This window comes from Ranitomeya imitator, chromosome 5, assembly GCF_032444005.1.
Source record: "Ranitomeya imitator isolate aRanImi1 chromosome 5, aRanImi1.pri, whole genome shotgun sequence".
Classification (NCBI taxonomy): Eukaryota; Metazoa; Chordata; class Amphibia; order Anura; family Dendrobatidae; genus Ranitomeya; species Ranitomeya imitator.
Window position 1 is genome coordinate 525,662,579 of NC_091286.1, and position 19,317 is coordinate 525,681,895.

General features: G+C 48.1%; 1 protein-coding gene across 1 annotated transcript in view; it reads right to left on the minus strand.

The window, feature by feature from the left end:
* The window catches only part of PCOLCE2 (procollagen C-endopeptidase enhancer 2), a 150,747-nt gene extending 132,426 nt beyond the window's left edge, over positions 1-18,321 (minus strand). The window contains exon 1 of the mRNA XM_069727568.1: positions 18,091-18,321. Coding sequence (XP_069583669.1) covers positions 18,091-18,173 — 83 coding nt within the window. The 5' untranslated portion in view covers positions 18,174-18,321. The remainder of the gene's footprint in view (positions 1-18,090) is intronic.
* Positions 18,322-19,317: the final 996 nt, after the last annotated feature.

Here is a 19,317-nt window from a genome sequence, read left to right on the forward strand (position 1 = left end):
TTTATGTCTCCCCTGTTTTTTAACTTTGGTTGCTGCTGTTTATTTTAATCATTTTTGTATTTTCAGCATATATGTATTGGACCTTTACTGTGATGGTTCTTTTGGAGGGACTCTTTGGCTTATCCAATATAACAGATCTAGGATCGCATTGGCACGCTTCCATGGCTATCAATCTAAGCTCAGGACTGCGGAGTTACACAATGAAGAAACCCTTCCGCATTATAATTGTATGAAATACTGTTGTATGTTTAAAGACTTTGTTGATAGAGCTCTGGTTTTGGTATATCCGCTTAGTTCTGGGTGATTTTACAGTGTATACTGGTCCTGTCTCCTGATTTATACTTACGGTATTCCTGCCCGGTTTATAGCCAGTATGTAAGATGGTGGCCGTGGTACGCGCATGCGTGGGAGACTGGGCCTTTGCACACGCCTCTCGATGGCATCCTATCAGCACTGAGGGGAGTACTGACGTCATGGAGAGTTTTCCTCCCTATCCCCGCTGTGTTTTTTTTTCAAGTCATCACCAATTATCCATCATTTTACTGTCCTTTTATGATGTTTTGTATCTTTCAATAAAGTTATACATTTTTCACTATATTATGTACAGTGTAAAATATTTTTTGGGGGGCGTTACACTCCGTTGTTCTTTATAGGTATTATTTTGTATCATGTCCTCACGCAGTATGATGACCCCCTCACTGTATAACATCCCCCACAGGAGTCCTCACAGTGTACGATGGCTTCCACAGTAGTCCACACACTGTGTCATGTTCCCCTGCACAGCCCCCTCTCTGTACCATGCCCCCTTTAGTAGCCACCACACTATATGATGGCCCACTTAGTAGCCCCCCAATATGTATGATAGCCTCCAATTACTAGCCCTGACTATGTATGATGGCTCCCACTTAGTAGCCTCCTTAAACAGTTTATGGAGGCTTCCTGAGTAGCCCCACTATTTATGAGGGCCCGACACATAATGGCCATCACACAATTTTAAAAGAAAAAAAGAAACATCATATATTCCCCTTACCCCAGTGAATCCAACAGCAGACAGGGGCAGGTCTCAGGCAGAGTGACGCGGTAACATCCCCGTGCCAGGATCCACGTCCTGTGCATGTTGGGACGCTATTCCAAGGACATACTGATAAGGAATTTAGATTGTGAGCCCCTTTGGGGACAGCGATGATAATGTGTGTAAAGCGTTGTGGAATATGTTAGCGCTATATAAAAATAAAGATTATTATTATTATTATTATTATGACTTCATTGTGTCGCTCTGCTCTGGACCTGCCATTCAGTAGGCCTCATGCCTAAAGTGACCTGCGACCTACAGAATGGAGTGTGGCAGTGCAGGAAGATCATTTCTACCAGCTCTGCCACAGAGTTTAACTATCTGCGTGAAGCAGCGCCAGAACGACACCACGGGGCAGGGCTGAAATATGGTACAATAGATGAGGAGGAAAAAACCAAACACCAGCTTTATTGAAGAACAAAGGGTTTTATGCCGAAAAATGCAACTAACAGCAACTAACAGTTCTAATAATGATAACAGTAATAATTGATACAAGGACGGATAGCTGGAATGTGTCACACAAGCTGCACTCTAGCTATGGCAATACAAAGTCAATATCAACAGTATGAACGATTTCTACAGACTACTCTCTTCTAAATTCTTACCTGGCCTCCACAAACTGGGCCGCACTGCTACAACACACTAACTAGAGAAACCTGCTCTATACCTTAATGCAGATGAACACTGGTGTCACACTCAGAGTTCTGCAGAATTGAAGAGAAAGTTTGCTAGCTTCTGCTTGGTCCTGATGTAGAGGAACAGTGTTTGCTGTGTTGCAATCTTCCTTATGGTTAATGGTCCCATCTTCTTCCGGGTCCGGGCAAGTGTCGTCTCACTTTCAATGCTGAGGGGTCATTGGTCCCACAGTGGTGCTTCCTAACTTGGCTGTGCTATGCGACCCTTTCTTTCTTACACAGTCCTGTTAGCCAATCTTGCTCTAACCAAGCACTATGTTCTTCCCAGAAGTTGCTGATCCATTTTTAACCGCCGTTCTGTGTTCAAACACCCTTTCTTTAAGGCTCAACTGCTGAATCCCGACCCTAACTGCCTCCTACCCAAACCAAAAACACAGCAAGCTGGAGGGGGGATGGACTAGTCCAAGTGCACACAAATCAGATGGGAACATTGTCTCTTAGGGTACCGTCACACAGTGCAATTTTGATCGCTACGACGGCACGATTCGTGACGTTCGAGCGATATAGTTACGATATCGCAGTGTCTGACACGCTCCTGCGATCAGGGACCCCGCTGAGAATTGTACGTCGTAGCAGATCGTTTGAAACTTTCTTTCGTCGTCTAGTGTCCCGCTGTGGCGGCATGATCGCATGGTGTAACATATATCGTATACGATGTGCGCATAGTAACCAACGGCTTCTACATCGCACATACGTCATGAAATTATCGCTCCAGCGTCGTAGATTGCAAAGTGTGACAGCAGTCTACGACGCTGGAGCGATATTGTTACGATGCTGGAGCGTCACGGATCGTACCGTTGTAGCGATGAAAATTGCACTGTGTGACGGTACCCTTAAAGTCAGTGTAATTAGTTCTAAGCAGGGGCTGAGCCCCTTCAGGCCCACAGCACACGCCGATACAATTAAGGATAGTGATAGCTACCTTCAAGTCAAGGGGCTTAGCACATCTTATGCCTTCCAGGTAGCTACGCTACTGACCTTCAGCCTTAACCCCTTCATGACCTTGGGATTTTCCATTTTTCCGTGTTAGTTTTTCGCTCCCCTAACTTTTTTATTTTTCCGTATATATAGCTTCACTAGTCTCTCATGGCCACAGCACAATGTATTATCATATTATACATATCACTGCCATAGAGAAACAAAAGCATGCTACTGGAACCATAATAAGTTACTTATCAGAATGATATAACATGATTTGTCCAATGTCTATGTCACTACGCGTTTCGCCCCCTCATAGGGGCTCATCAGGGGACCATGTTTAGGAGCAAGCCATAATGGCACTACGATGCCATAGACATTGGACAAATCATGTCATATCATTCAGATAAGTAACTTATTATGGTTCCAGTAGCATGCTTTTGTTTCTCTATGGCAGTGATATCCATAATATGATAATACGCTGTGCTATGGCCATGAGAGACTAGTGAAACTATATATACGTGATGTTTCCTTCAAGCTTGCTATAAATATATTACTTGGTCGTGGTGACTTAACTATGCAGCCAATCATGGCTGTAGAATGTAAATAGTTTATGAGCACAAGAGCACTTTATTTTTTTCCCAAAAAGTTGAAATTTGGAGGCCTATTTGCTCCCTTTCTATACCCTGACAACCTAGGTGACTATATATACACTAGCTATTGAACTCGTTCTACGCCCGGGTGGCGTGCATTTATATTGGTATATGGTCTCCATCCTGGTATGTGCTGCTCCATCCTGCGTCCCCATCCTGTCATGTGCTGCACCCATCCTGCGTCCCCATCCTGTCATCTGCTGCTCCATCCTGCGTCCCCATCCTGTCATGTGCTGCACCCATCCTGCGTCCCCATCCTGTCATGTGCTGCACCCATCCTGCGTCCCCATCCTGTCATGTGCTGCACCCATCCTGCGTCCCCATCCTGTCATGTGCTGCACCCATCCTGCGTCCCCATCCTGTCATGTGCTGCACCCATCCTGCGCCCCAATCCTGTCATGTGCTGCACCCATCCTGCGTCCCCATCCTGGTATGTGCTGCACCCATCCTGCGCCCCCATCCTGCATCCCCATCCTGTTATGTGCTGCACCCATCCTGCGTCCCCATCCTGTCATGTGCTGCACCCATCCTGCGTCCCCATCCTGTCATGTGCTGCACCCATCCTGCGCCCCCATCCTGTCATGTGCTGCACCCATCCTGTGTCCCCATCCTGTCATGTGCTGCACCCATCCTGCGTCCCCATCCTGTCATGTGCTGCACCCATCCTGCGTCCCCATCCTGCGTCCCCATCCTGTCATGTGCTGCACCCATCCTGCGTCCCCATCCTGGTACGTGCTGCACCCATCCTGCATCCCCATCCTGCATCCCCATCCTGTCATGTGCTGCACCCATCCTGCGTCCCCATCCTGTCATGTGCTGCACCCATCCTGCGCCCCCATCCTGTCATGTGCTGCACCCATCCTGCGCCCTCATCCTGTCATGTGCTGCACCCATCCTGCGCCCCCATCCTGTCATGTGCTGCACCCATCCTGCGTCTCCATCCTGTCATGTGCTGCACCCATCCTGCGTCCCCATCCTGGTATGTGCTGCACCCATCCTGCATCCCCATCCTGTCATGTGCTGCACCCATCCTGCGTCCCCATCCTGGTATGTGCTGCACCCATCCTGCGTCCCCATCCTGCGACCCCATCCTGGTATGTGCTGCACCCATCCTGCGTCCCCATCCTGTCATGTGCTGCACCCATCCTGCGTCCCCATCCTGGTATGTGCTGCACCCATCCTGCATCTCCATCCTGCGTCCCCATCCTGGTATGTGCTGCAACCATCCTGCATCCCCAATCCTGCGTCCCCATCCTGGTATGTGCTGCAACCATCCTGCGTCCCCATCCTGCGTCCCCATCCTGGTATGTGCTGCAACCATCCTGCGTCCCCATCCTGCGTCCTCATCCTGGTATGTGCTGCAACCATCCTGCGTCCCCATCCTGTCATGTGCTGCACCCATCCTGCGTCCCCATCCTGGTATGTGCTGCACCCATCCTGCGTCGCCATCCTGTCATGTGCTGCACCCATCCTGCGTCCCCATCCTGGTATGTGCTGCACCCATCCTGCGTCCCAATCCTGTCATGTGCTGCACCCATCCTGCGTCCCCATCCTGGTATGTGCTGCACCCATCCTGCGTCCCCATCCTGTCATGTGCTGCACCCATCCTGCATCCCCATCCTGCGTCCCCATCCTGTCATGTGCTGCACCCATTCTGCGTCCCCATCCTGGTACGTGCTGCACCCATCCTGCATCCCCATCCTGTCATGTGCTGCACCCATCCTGCGTCCCCATCCTGTCATGTGCTGCACCCATCCTGCGCCCCCATCCTGTCATGTGCTGCACCCATCCTGCGCCCCCATCCTGTCATGTGCTGCACCCATCCTGCGCCCCCATCCTGTCATGTGCTGCACCCATCCTGCGTCCCCATCCTGTCATGTGCTGCACCCATCCTGGTATGTGCTGCACCCATCCTGCGTCCCCATCCTGTCATGTGCTGCACCCATCCTGCATCCCCATCCTGTCATGTGCTGCACCCATCCTGCATCCCCATCCTGGTATGTGCTGCACCCATCCTGCGTCCCCATCCTGCGACCCCATCCTGGTATGTGCTGCACCCATCCTGCGTCCCCATCCTGTCATGTGCTGCACCCATCCTGCGTCCCCATCCTGGTATGTGCTGCACCCATCCTGCATCCCCATCCTGCGTCCCCATCCTGGTATGTGCTGCAACCATCCTGCATCCCCAATCCTGCGTCCCCATCCTGGTATGTGCTGCAACCATCCTGCGTCCCCATCCTGCGTCCCCATCCTGGTATGTGCTGCAACCATCCTGCGTCCCCATCCTGCGTCCTCATCCTGGTATGTGCTGCAACCATCCTGCGTCCCCATCCTGTCATGTGCTGCACCGATCCTGCGTCCCCATCCTGGTATGTGCTGCACCCATCCTGCGTCGCCATCCTGTCATGTGCTGCACCCATCCTGCGTCCCCATCCTGGTATGTGCTGCACCCATCCTGCGTCCCAATCCTGTCATGTGCTGCACCCATCCTGCGTCCCCATCCTGGTATGTGCTGCACCCATCCTGCGTCCCCATCCTGTCATGTGCTGCACCGATCCTGCGTCCCCATCCTGTCATGTGCTGCACCCATCCTGCGTCCCCATCCTGGTATGTGCTGCACCCATCCTGCGTCCCCATCCTGCGTCCCCATCCTGGTATGTGCTGCACCCATCCTGCGTCCCCATCCTGTCATGTGCTGCACCCATCCTGCGTCCCCATCCTGGTATGTGCTGCACCCATCCTGCGTCCCCATCCTGCGTCCCCATCCTGGTATGTGCTGCAACCATCCTGCGTCCCCATCCTGGTATGTGCTGCAACCATCCTGCGTCCCCATCCTGGTATGTGCTGCAACCATCCTGCGTCCCCATCCTGCGTCCCCATCCTGTCATGTGCTGCACCCATCCTGCGTCCCCATCCTGTCATGTGCTGCACCCATCCTGCGTCCCCATCCTGGTATGTGCTGCACCCATCCTGCGTCCCCATCCTGTCATGTGCTGCACCCATCCTGCGTCCCCATCCTGTCATGTGCTGCACCCGTCCTGCGTCCCCATCCTGGTATGTGCTGCACCTATCCTGCGTCCCCATTCTGCGTCCCCATCCTGGTATGTGCTGCACCCATCCTGCGTCCCCATCCTGTCATGTGCTGCACCCATCCTGCGTCCCCATCCTGGTATGTGCTGCATCCATCCTGCGTCCCCATCCTGCGTCCCCATCCTGGTATGTGCTGCACCCATCCTGCGTCCCCATCCTGCGTCCCCATCCTGGTATGTGCTGCAACCATCCTGCGTCCCCATCCTGCGTCCCCATCCTGGTATGTGCTGCACCCATCCTGCGTCCCCATCCTGTCATGTGCTGCACCCATCCTGCGTCCCCATCCTGGTATGTGCTGCACCCATCCTGCGTCCCCATCCTGCGTCCCCATCCTGGTATGTGCTGCACCCATCCTGCGTCCCCATCCTGCGTCCCCATCCTGGTATGTGCTGCAACCATCCTGCGTCCCCATCCTGCGTCCCCATCCTGGTATGTGCTGCAACCATCCTGCGTCCCCATCCTGCGTCCCCATCCTGGTATGTGCTGCAACCATCCTGCGTCCCCATCCTGTCATGTGCTGCACCCATCCGGGGGCCTGAGCAGGCGGGGACACCGGCGCACTGTGGGGGTCAGGTGCTGGTATCGCCGCCAGCTCAGGCCCCCCAGCACTTACTATACTCACCTGTCTGTCCCGTTCCAGTGCTGCGCGCCGCTATCTTCCCAGTCTACTGGCTGTGACTGTTCAGTCAGAGGGCGGCGCCGGTGCGCATTAAGCGCGTCATCGCGCCCTCTGAACTGAAGGTCACAGGCCGAAGACCGGGAAGATGGCGGCGCTCAGCGGTGGAATGCAGGACAGGTGAATATGGCCGATACTCACCCTCCTGGCGGTCCCTGCTTCTCTGTTGGAGATCGCGGTGTGCGTTCAGTGTGAACGCATACCGCGATCTCCCGGGAGATCAGACAGAGGACAGAGTGACGCTCCCAGCGTTATATTATAGATCCTGATTTGAATAAAGGGTGAGCCAAGGGAACAGTCCTGGATAAAAAGCAGACACAAGTGTAATAGGTTTCAGTGCAATATCGTATCTTGAGCAAACCAATTCAATTAGTCTTTTTAGTTGTACCAAGTATTTGTGGTTGTGTGTATCTCGTTGGGATTTGGGCGTGGGTAGTGGTGAGGGTCACATAGGGCCAGAAGGGACAGCCGACGTGGAGTGGGGGCGCCATGCCGAATTTAGGGTGCCAACCTCCACTGCCAGGAAGGTACAGTCCAATAGGAAGCAATTAGGGATAAAGTTTTGGACTGTTTGTTCCATATTAGGACTCCCTGGCGTATTTATTGCTGTATCAATACCACGCTCTGATCTTAGGTTTTGGTGTTGGTTATTACTATTTATATAGAGAATTTTAATATGGTTAATTAAAGATATATTTTTAAGGGTTGTTTTTCTTTTTTAGTTTAATCTCTGTGTCAACCTGGGAATGCAATTGTGGTGTGTTTCTTCTAGAATTTAAGATTGCAATAAAACAGCACCATCTTTACAGCTTTTTTTTTTAATCATGACAAAAATGGCAATCCAGTTCATGGATAGGTCTCTTCCTATGTACACTCATTGGACAGATCTATCAATAGACTGGAGCGGGAGAATCCATCCAGGGACTGCATCGACTAGTCAGGTCTCTACATATAGTCCCAAGCCAGCTTTTCAGGCAACAGTATATTTTCTCTGAAATCCGACAACTTCAGGCTCTGATTCATGATGCCTGTGGTTCGAACAGTAGGAATCTAATGACAGTTTCCCTTTAATTCATGCCATAACACACTGGGTAAAATCAGATTTCATTTCATGGAAAATAAAGAAAGTGGAAATAACTGCTCTCTTAGATTAACATCAATGCTTGTCTTAAAAAAAAAAACTATAGCAGAGGACAAGATCTGGAATCATCCAAGAACTGTTAGATGTACATAGTCTTATGAGTCAAATATTATGAATCACACGTTGTGATAGAAACACTTATGACTGGAATCAAGTAAACGCAGAATCTCCCAGTAAGAACGTGAGTGTGGAAATGTGCTGGTGTGAAGATGCCATTATTAAATGAACTACAAATTTTGCATGGCTCAAGCATAAGAGATTACTGTGCAGCCATCTGTAGGAGCATTGGTGTGTAATATGGTGAATCCTGAAAACAAAAAATAAGTCTACAGCATAATGTCTAATAGACAAATGACATTAGATTTTTGGACAAGTATAGCAAAACAGCTATTAAATGTTCAATAGGAGTTGTAGCTTAAAGTGCATCCCTCATCCAAAATAAAGCCTTACCAGTTTTCTTGAAACTCCAAATGCGGTAAACGTGTGTATGTAATTATTTCCAAGAGATCAGTCATTTTGCTAAATACTTTGTCATATTAAGGTTCATAATGCTGGGTCTGCTTTTTTTTGTCTGGTTTCCAGGCCTGGACCTTTGTTTTCTCCCTAGTTCTTCCACCTTTTCTTTGACAGACACAGTGTGAGTTGCCTCAGGCTGGAACACTCCAGATGTTGAGCTATGTGAAAGTCCTAGAAGGGCAGTAGAGGCTTTTCCTTTTCTACAGTTAAAAGAAAATGACTTAACGTTTTTTAACATGGAGTTTTTTGTGGTATAGTCTTTGGAAGTCCACTTTATGGGGCATTTACTTTTACATGGGAGATGTGAGTATTGAGTCTGTATATTCCCTAATTACAGTACGGAAAATAATTCTGTTCTTTATCCCGGCTCATTTGCTAATATTTTCTGAAAAAATAAAGCAGCCATTCATTATGATAAGGTAAATGATAAATAAGTCTCTCCATAACTGCATCAAGCAGCACAATACTTTTCTTAAAACCTAAATAAGATGTCCAAAATTAGAAAAGGGGATATCCGTTAGATAGTCCTGAACTGCAATACAAGCACAACACATAGACAGCCCAATAGAGCCACTGTTTCTGAAAAAACTACACAGGCGTTTTTTATCCTGAAGAATTCATTTACAAAAGATGCTTACAGGCTACTGGAGCTCTCACATTATTAAGTTATTTGCTTCTATTAGTGTTGAGCGATACCTTCCGATACTCAAAGGTATCGGATGGGATTGGCTGATATCCAAAAAATATCGGATATCGCCGATACCGATACCCGATACCAATGCAAGTCAATGGGACACAAATATATCGGAAGGTATCCTGGATGGTTCCCAGGGTCTGAAGGAGAGGAAACTCTCCTTCAGGCCCTGGGATCCATATTCATGTAAAAAATAAAGAATAAAAATGAAAAATATGGATATACTCACCCCTCCGATGAACCCTGGCTGCAAGCGTCTGCCTCCGTTCCTAAGAATGCAGACAGTGAAGGACCTTCGATGACGTCGCGGTCAGGTGACCAGTCACCTGACCACTCACGTGACCGCGACCTCATCGAAGGTCCTTCACTCTCTGCATTCTTAGGAACGGAGGCAGACGCTTGCAGCGGTGACAGCCAGGGTTCGTCGGAGGGGTGAGTATATCCATATTTTTTATTTTTATTCTTTATTTTTTACATGAATATGGATCCCAGGGCCTGAAGGAGAGTTTCCTCTCCTCCAGACCCTGGGAACCATATGCACCGCACACTCCGATACCGATTTCCGATATCGCAAAAATATCGGAACTCGGTATCGGAATTCCAATACAGCAAATATCGGCCGATACCCGATGTTTGCAGTATCGGAATGCTCAACACTAGCTCCTATGGATTATTCATGAGATCTATCAGTGGTAAATCATATATGTCACCTACCTAGGCTTTAGGAAAATGATGCTATGGAGGTACCTCTGTGGTCTTTTCTACAAGATCCACTGGAAAAAACATTGGATCAGGTAAGAATTGTGGAATATGTCTGTGGATCTTGTGATTAGATTTGTGAACGCAGGTAAGACAATGTGGGAGAGTGGGTGTTATTGAAGAGTGAAGGCTTAGTCTTTTAGTTTTGTCTGAAATTTGCTCATTAGATGTACAGCACTGTTAATGGTTTATTTTTTATCAATTAACTAAAAGGCAAATTGAATGAACAAAAGAGAAATCTAAATCAAATCAATATTTGGAGTTACCTGCATTTCCCTCCAAAACAGCAACAAGTTTTGTACAAGGTACATTTGCTCACAGTTTTTTAAGAAACTCGGCAGGAGGTTATTCCAAACATCTTAGAGAAATAATATTCTTTCTCTTCATATAATCCCAGACAATCTGGATGATATTAAGATCAGGTGCTCTGTGGAGGCAATATCATCACTTCCAGGACGCCTTGTTCTTCTTTATGCTGACGATAATTATTAATGACTTTGGCTGTATGTTTGAGGTCGTTGTCCTGATGCAGAATAAATTAGAAGCCAATCAGACGCTTCCCTGATGGTATGTCATGATGGTAACTATTTGCCTGTATATCTTAGTATTGAGGACACCATTAATTCTCACCAAGTCCCCAACTCCATTTGCTGAAATACAGCCCCAAATTTTAGAAGTAACCTGTGTGACACCACAGGGTCCTGGTCATCACAGTGGCATTGCTTTCCCCACGGGGAGAGTGATGTCACGCTTGGAAGCGATGAAGGATATCTTTCCCCAGGTAATCACTACATACAACACGTTCATGCTCCAGGCCACAAGGGGGAGCTCTATACCCAGATTGAGGGTGAACTCCCCTATAAAAACATTCTGGTCTGGAGGGAAAGCGGACAGTTCGTCTCAGACGGCAGTGAGTGAGCTAGAGTGTCAGAAGGTCTGAAGGGGCCATGTACCGTATATACTCGAGTATAAGCCGAGATTTTCAGCCCAAATTTTAGGGCTGAAAGTGCCCCCCTCGGCTTATACTCGAGTCACGGTAGCGGTGGGGTCGGCGGGTGAGGGGGTGAGGGCGCTGAGGTATACTTACGGTACTTACCTAGTCCCAGCGATCCTCGCGCTGTCCCTGCCGTCCCACGGGCTTCGGCGCTGCAGCTTCTTCCTCTCTTCAGCGGTCACGTGGGACCGCTCATTACAGAAATGAATAAGCGGCTCCACCTCCCATAGGGGCGGAGCCGCTTATTCATTTCTCTAATCAGCGGTGCCGGTGACCGCTGATAGAGAAAGAAGCTGCAGCGCCGAAGACAGGAGGGGACAGCGCGAGGATCGCCAGGACTAGGTGAGTATGTTATATTCACCTGTCCTCGTTCCAGCCGCCGGGCGCCGATCCATCTTCCCGGCCGGCGCCTCCATCTTCCCGGCGTCTGCGCTCTCTGACTGTTCAGGCAGAGGGCGCGATGACGCATATAGTGTGCGCGGCGCCCTCTGCCTGATCAGTCAGAGCAGAGACGCCGGGAAGATGGAGGCGCCGGAACGAGACGCCGGGAGCTGCAATCAAGGGAGGTGAGTATGTGTTTTTTTTTTTTATTGCAGCAGTAGCAGCGGCGGCACAGATTAATGTGGAGCATCTATGGGGCACAGTGAACGGTGCAGAGCACCGTATAAGGCACAGCTAGGGGGCACAATGAACGGTGCAGAGCACCGTATAAGGCACAGCTAGGGGGCACAGTGAACGGTGCAGAGCACCGTATAAGGCACAGCTAGGGGGCACAATGAACGGTGCAGAGCACCGTATAAGGCACAGCTAGGGGGCACAATGAACGGTGCAGAGCACCGTATAAGGCACAGCTAGGGGGCACAATGAACGGTGCAGAGCACCGTATAAGGCACAGCTAGGGGGCACAATGAACGGTGCAGAGCACCGTATAAGGCACAGCTAGGGGGCACAGTGAACGGTGCAGAGCACCGTATAAGGCACAGCTAGGGGGCACAATGAACGGTGCAGAGCACCGTATATGGCACAGCTATGGGGCACAGTGAACGGTGCAGAGCACCGTATAAGGCACAGCTAGGGGGCACAGTGAACGGTGCAGAGCACCGTATAAGGCACAGCTAGGGGGCACAGTGAACGGTGCAGAGCACCGTATAAGGCACAGCTAGGGGGCACAGTGAACAGTGCAGAGCACCGTATAAGGCACAGCTAGGGGGCACAGTGAACGGTGCAGAGCACCGTATAAGGCACAGCTAGGGGGCACAATGAACGGTGCAGAGCACCGTATAAGGCACAGCTAGGGGGCACAGTGAACGGTGCAGAGCACCGTATATGGCACAGCTATGGGGCACAGTGAACGGTGCAGAGCACCGTATAAGGCACAGCTAGGGGGCACAGTGAACGGTGCAGAGCACTGTATATGGCACAGCTATGGGGCACAGTGAACGGTGCAGAGCACTATATGGGGCACAGCTATGGGGAAATATGAATGGTGTAGAGCACTATATGGCACAGCTATGGGGAAATAATGATCTATTTTTATTTTTGAAATTCACCGGTAAATGCTGCATTTCCACCCTAGGCTTATACTCGAATCAATAAGTTTTCCCAGTTTTTTGTGGCAAAATTAGGGGGGTCGGCTTATACTCGGGTCGGCTTATACTCGAGTATATACGGTAGTCTGAGATACTGCAGCTTCTGGAGGAAGAGAACAGAAAGGGAAAGAACAAGCTTGTGTAAAGTGTGCAGGAGAGAGAAGGCGCAGGAGAGTGATAGCAGGGGAGCAGAACAGTGAATTAGCTACCTCCCTGGCTAGCGCAGATTCCAGTAGCCGAAAGACTGAGGCCGTGTCGGACTCTAAGGGGCATAGCTGGAACCGGCATGACAGCTGAACGTCAAGTTACCTGTCCGTCTTTACACCCAGTGATATTTATAGGGCCCGGGTCATGATAGAGACCATGTAAAAAGGCCCAGTTCACCTGTCATACGGGTTATGTCCTAACCTATATGGGCGACAGAGAAGAACTGTGAGGACCTTATCAGAAGCCATAGGCAGTAAGGGATTACCACACCACCGCACTTTGAGGAAGGCTTTCATCTCCACCTGGTAAAGGGGACTCTGAATTCGCTTCCAAGCCGGCCGGACCCTGCCTGTCCTGTGATCTGGTGCCCTGGACTGCGGTTGCCTGAAGCTACAGTAAACCAGGTAAAGAGACTGCAAACCTGTGTCCTCGTTCTTTACTGTACCTCGCACCATCTTTACCTATACACCGGGAGCAATGGAGACCTACTTCACCTGTGGGAAGTTATACCATCTAGCTGCCATAACACCACCCCAGAGGACCCCTTTAAGCAGCGTCGGTCCCCACTGACCGAACCCCACAGGTTTCAGCACAAACATTAACTTTAATCAATATGCCTTTTACATGTGCGCCTAGGGCCACGGACCGGGTCGCCAACGTGACACATGCCCTTAAGTACCGAACCCGGCACCGAGCAACCCCACGGCCTTGGCGGATGTTCCACCTGCATCATGTTTCACTGTTGTCTGTAGACAATATTTCACATTTTGACTCATAAGTCTAGAAAACCTACTGCAATTTTTCTGCACCTCAGTTCCTATGTTTTTGTGCATAGTAGAAGTACTTGGTCTCGACTAAGGTATGGATTTTTGGCTACAATTCTTCTATGAAGATCAATTTTAGACATAATTCTCCACAGTATATGGGTGTAGCTTCATCCCATTGGTTGCACCTGGTCTGAGCTGATGACACTGCTGGATATCTTCTGATTTCAAAGAGAAGCAAGCATGATGTGCCTTTCATCTGCTGCATTAAGTTTCCTTGCCTGACTATTGCGTATATGGTCCTCATCATTGCAGACTGTATGGTGCTTCTTCAAAAGAGCTTGAACAGCACATCTTAAGACCCCACTCTTCTTTAACATCTTTGCCTGGGAGAGACCTTACTGATGCAGCATAACTACCTTGTGTATTGTTGCTGTGCTCAGTCTTGTCACAGTGTAAGACCTGTAACTTGAAACTTTTTCTACAACAGCAAATTCACTACAGAGTTTTTCTATCTATGTGATTTGTTATGTATACTTATGTTAATACTTTTTTATATTTTGCATTAGCTTCCCTCTTCTTGTAGGTTCAATTGGCTTGTTTTATTGCTATAAATATCTAGCTATAAATATCTAGGCCAGGGGTGCAGAATTTTTTTTTCTGCCAAGGGCCATTTGGATATTTATACCATCCTTCGGGGGTCGTACAAACTCCGCCCACAAAGTACATCCTGACTCTGGCACTGGTTTCAGGACGTAATCTTTCATTGCATGCCCTTCAATGTGCAGTAGTGAACACTGCATGTGTGTGTGCTAACAGAGCAAGAAGAAATTAATGAGCTGGTGGCAATCAAAATACACCTCCTTGCCCAAGAATGCGGTCCCTGAGAATCTGCTCGGGGACCTGATAATACGTTATCGAGGGCCGTAAATGGCCCTGAGGTTCCCCACCCCTGATCTAGGCCAATCAGTGGGTTGTCACTACAGTGTTTAGTTGTTTCTCACCTAGGTTTAAGCCTCCTACACAGCTGTTTCTGTAACAATTAATTTAAGTGTTTCAACCTATATCTGAAATGATGATCATTATAACCTGTTTGGTATAAATGTTTAATCATACACCTGTATATAATCCTACAAAATTCTTGACTATGTGCAAATGTACCTAGTAGCTTTGTTTTTTTGTAGGCAAAGGAAGGTCACATCAAACATTTATTGGATTTAGAATTCTCTTTTGTCCATTCACTTTCCACTTTGTTAATGGATAGAAATAAACTATTATCAGTGCACTTTTATTTTTGACAGCATTGTTACTTTGCTTCATTTTCACCATAACTAGACTTTACCACAGCCATTTACGTCCAGAAACTGATAAACGAATAATACCAACCTAAAAATGTATAGCTCTGCCCTGTAATGTAAAAATTACACCAAGAAATCACAATAAAATAAAGTAAGTTTCTAAGAATACAAGAAATAATTTATACCAAATGCTAGTGGAGCAGTATAGTTTCCTTTCTTTAATTCCCGTATATGAAGTGTGTGGAGAGCACATGCGTATAATAAGATCAAGTGAATCTCATCCCGTTATAAATCTCATAAAGGAACCAGATATTCAGGAAGAGCAGTCATAACTGCATTAACCTGAAATGGTCAGAGAGGGATAATGTTAAAGTGCTTAAAAGCTTTCACACATCAGCAGCCAAAATGGATCATATAAACCAGAAAGACTGTCTCATACCATTGACAAACAGGCTGAAATTACCCGAGATAGACCATTTCTAATTAAATCAGGAAACTGGATGCTGAGGGCAGTGTATGCTACGTACCGTAATTCTGGGTATTTCTCAAAGACAGTGGATCTAGTGAAAGACATACCACTGGATCAGAAATGGGAGTAGTCACTTGTCCAGTCTGCTAAATACTTTGCAGCCAGCAGTCAGACATTTGCAGAGCATGATGCTCACTCATGGCAGATTGAATCTAAAGATCAAGGAATGTGGTGGGGATACTGATTCAGGAGTATTTGGAGATGCAACCCAATGTAAACGTGATGGGCAGAGCAACAGCAACAAGCAAACATTCAATACAGACATACAACAAAGCATCAGAACCAAAGTTCATATCATGGGGAAATAGATGCAAGTTAAGTTATTACAATAGTGTGGAAATTAATTGGTATATATAATATAAAACACAGACAGATATATGTGTCTATGTGTATGGATAGATAGAGGAGTTTACTCACTTATATAGCACCATTAATTCCACAGCGCTTTACAGACATCATCATCACTGTCCCAATGGGGCTCACAATCTAAATTCCCTATCAGTATGGCTTTGAAGTGTGGAAGGAAATCAGAGAACCCAGAGGAAACCCACGCAAACACGGGGAGAATATACAAACTCCATACAGACGTTGTCCTTGGGGGGATTTGATCCCAGAACTCCAATGCTGCAAAGCAACAGTGCTAACCACTGAGCCACCGTGCTGCCATAATACTGTACATGTAAATGAATTGATGAACACATATTGATTGAAATGTATGTGTGTGAATGAATGTGTGTATATATATATATATATATATATATATATATATACTAGCTATTGAACCCATTCTACGCCCGGGTGGCAAACATTTCTGTTCGTATATGGTCTCCATCCTGGTATGTGCTGCTTCCATCCTGCGCCCTAATCTTGTCATGTGCTGCTAACATTTTGTGCCCCCATCCTGTCATGTGCAGCCCCCATCCTGCACCCTCATCCTGTTTTGTGTGCCTCCATCTTGTCATGTGCTACTCTCTTCCTGTGCCCTCATCCTGTCATGTGCTCCCATCATGCTCCCCAATCCTGTCATGTGCTGTTCCCATCCGGCGCCCCAATCCTGTTATGTGCTGCTCTCATCCTGCGCCCCCATCCTGTCGTGTGCTGCTCCCATCCTGCGCCCCCATCCTGTCATGTGCTGCTCCCATTCTGCATCCCCATTCTGTAATGTGCTGCTCCAATCCTGAGCCCCCATTCTGTCATGTGCTGGTCCCATCTTGCTCCCCCATCCTGTCATGTACTACTCCCTTCCTATGCCCCATCTTGTCATGTGCTGCTCCCATCCTGCACCCCCATGCTGTCATGTGCTGCTCTCATCCGGCGCCCCCATGCTGTCATGTGCTGCCCCATCCTGCGCCCCATTGTCATATGCTGCTCCCATCCTGCTCCCCCATCCTGTCATGTGCTGCTCTCGTCCTGCGCAACCATTCTGAAATGTGCTGCTCCCATCCATATGCCCCGTATGCTGCTCCATAAAGGTTTATGGCCCCATAAGATGCTCCATAGCATAATATGCCCCGTATGCTGCTGCGATTAAAATTTTTAAAAAAAATGACATACTCACCTCTCGTTGCTAGCTCAGGCCCCTGGCACTTGCGATATTTACCTGTCCCCGTTCCACCGCTGCGCGCCACTCTGTCTTCCGGGTCCTCTGGCTGTGACTGTTCGGTCAGAGGTCACGCACTAATCACGTCATCACGCCCTCTGACCTGAATGTCACAGCCAGACAACACAGAAGACAGAGCGGCGTGCAGCGGTGGAAGGGGGACAGGTGAATATCACATACTCACCCCCTTCTGGCACGTCCCTACTTCTCCGTCGGAGATCACGGTATGCGTTCAGTGCTTACACATGCCGCGATCTCCTGGGCTGCGTCACTCTGTGGGGTCCAGACTGCACAGGCGCTTCACTTGCGCGGTTTATAAAGGCTTTGGACAGAGTGACGCTCCCAGCATTATATTATAGATATATATGAGATAGATAAATAATAGATGCACAGATAGATAGGAAACCTGGAACACAGATACCTCATAGAAAAAATGATGATAAATAAAAACTAAGAAAGTAGACAAAGTTTAGATCGATTAACGGGCAGGTAAGATGGCTTCACCGTGATAACTAAGTTAACATAATCCATTTTACCCATTGCTATTGACAAGTAATGCAGGATAATATTTTTATGAGTTGGGACAAACTCCGGACTGCTGCCTCTGACAAACTCACTCAAGGCTGCAGCAGTTTCCAGAAATGACATTATTACAATTAATCTATTGATTCCATAACCATAAGGAAATGATCTGCAACATGCATATTTACTAAAATCCTTCACTAATTACACAACACCATCATAATCCGCTGAGTTGTAAACTGAATGTAAAAGTTCGCATGAAAAAGATACATTGAATATGATCATGTACTGTACTATCCTCTCCCCCTAAGACACAGCAGGTTGGCAGCAGATGTGCCATGCTGAGAGCCCCCATGGCACAGGGTCTCCTTACCTCTCATTGGGCTGGTGCTGCTGGGCAGAGTTCTGAGCAGCCAGGAGCAGGCAGGTCACCAGTACTCGGAGTCCAGGGATCATGGCTGGAACACTAGAGGAAGGTGTGTGAGCTGGGAAGCTGCAGGGGCTTTATAAGGAGGATCGCCCTATAGTCTCACTCATTTCCCTCTGGGAGGTTCTCTGGCATAGACATGCTCCTGATGAATATCCCATTTGTTCCTGTAGTACTGAGGAGGAGGGGATCCAGTTCTCCCTAAAATCTGATCCTCCCTTCTCCTCCCCTTTGGCTTCTTTTGGCTATCATTAACTCCTTCATATCTGCTTTTGCATATGCATATTTTATTCTGGATTCAACAAGTGTTATCATTTAGACTATATTGTTTTGTCTAGCCCTGCATGCAGTACACTGACAGGAACATGTGAAGAACACCTAACAAGCAAAGTCAATAATTGCTGATCAGAAGTTTCCTGTGATGAAATATTTAGTGCACAGAAATAGAAAAGAAATAAGGAAGGATGGGGGTTGGGCGGGGTTCACATATATACAGACATAGTCACCTACAGTAGCCAAGTAGGCTGCAACTTCTACTTAACATATGACCTCTCTGATGCTTCACTGCAGACTATGGTATCCATGGTCATGTAATCTGTGTCACAGATATAGATCGATAGATGAAGATTCGTATATATCCACATGCACATGTATGTGTGATAAAACCTCAATCGCACCATAAAAATAGAAATACAAACAGAAGTGTGAACCAAGGCTAAACTATAAGGCTATATTCACACTTAGCGGTTTTTACCGCGGAACCGCCGCGATTTTGATGCTGCGGGTCCGCAGCAGTTTCCATAGCGTTTACAGTAACATGTAAACCCTATGGAAACCGCAAACCGCTGTGCACATGCTGCAGGAAAAACCGCGCGGGAACGCAGCGGTTTACAACCCGCAGCATGTCACTTCTTTGTGCAGAATCGCTGCGATTCTGCACCCATAGGAATACATTGAACCGCTTACTTCCCGCATGGGGCTGTGCCCACGTTGCGGGAAGTAAGCGGATAATGTGCGGGTGGTACCCGGGGTGGAGGAAAGGAGACTCTCCTCCAGGCCCTGGGAACCATATTTGGGGTTAAAAAATAAAAAATCTGGTTATACTCACCCTCTGATGTCCGGAGCTCCTGGGCGCTGCACGCGGCTGTCCGGTCAGAGTTGCTGTGCGACCAG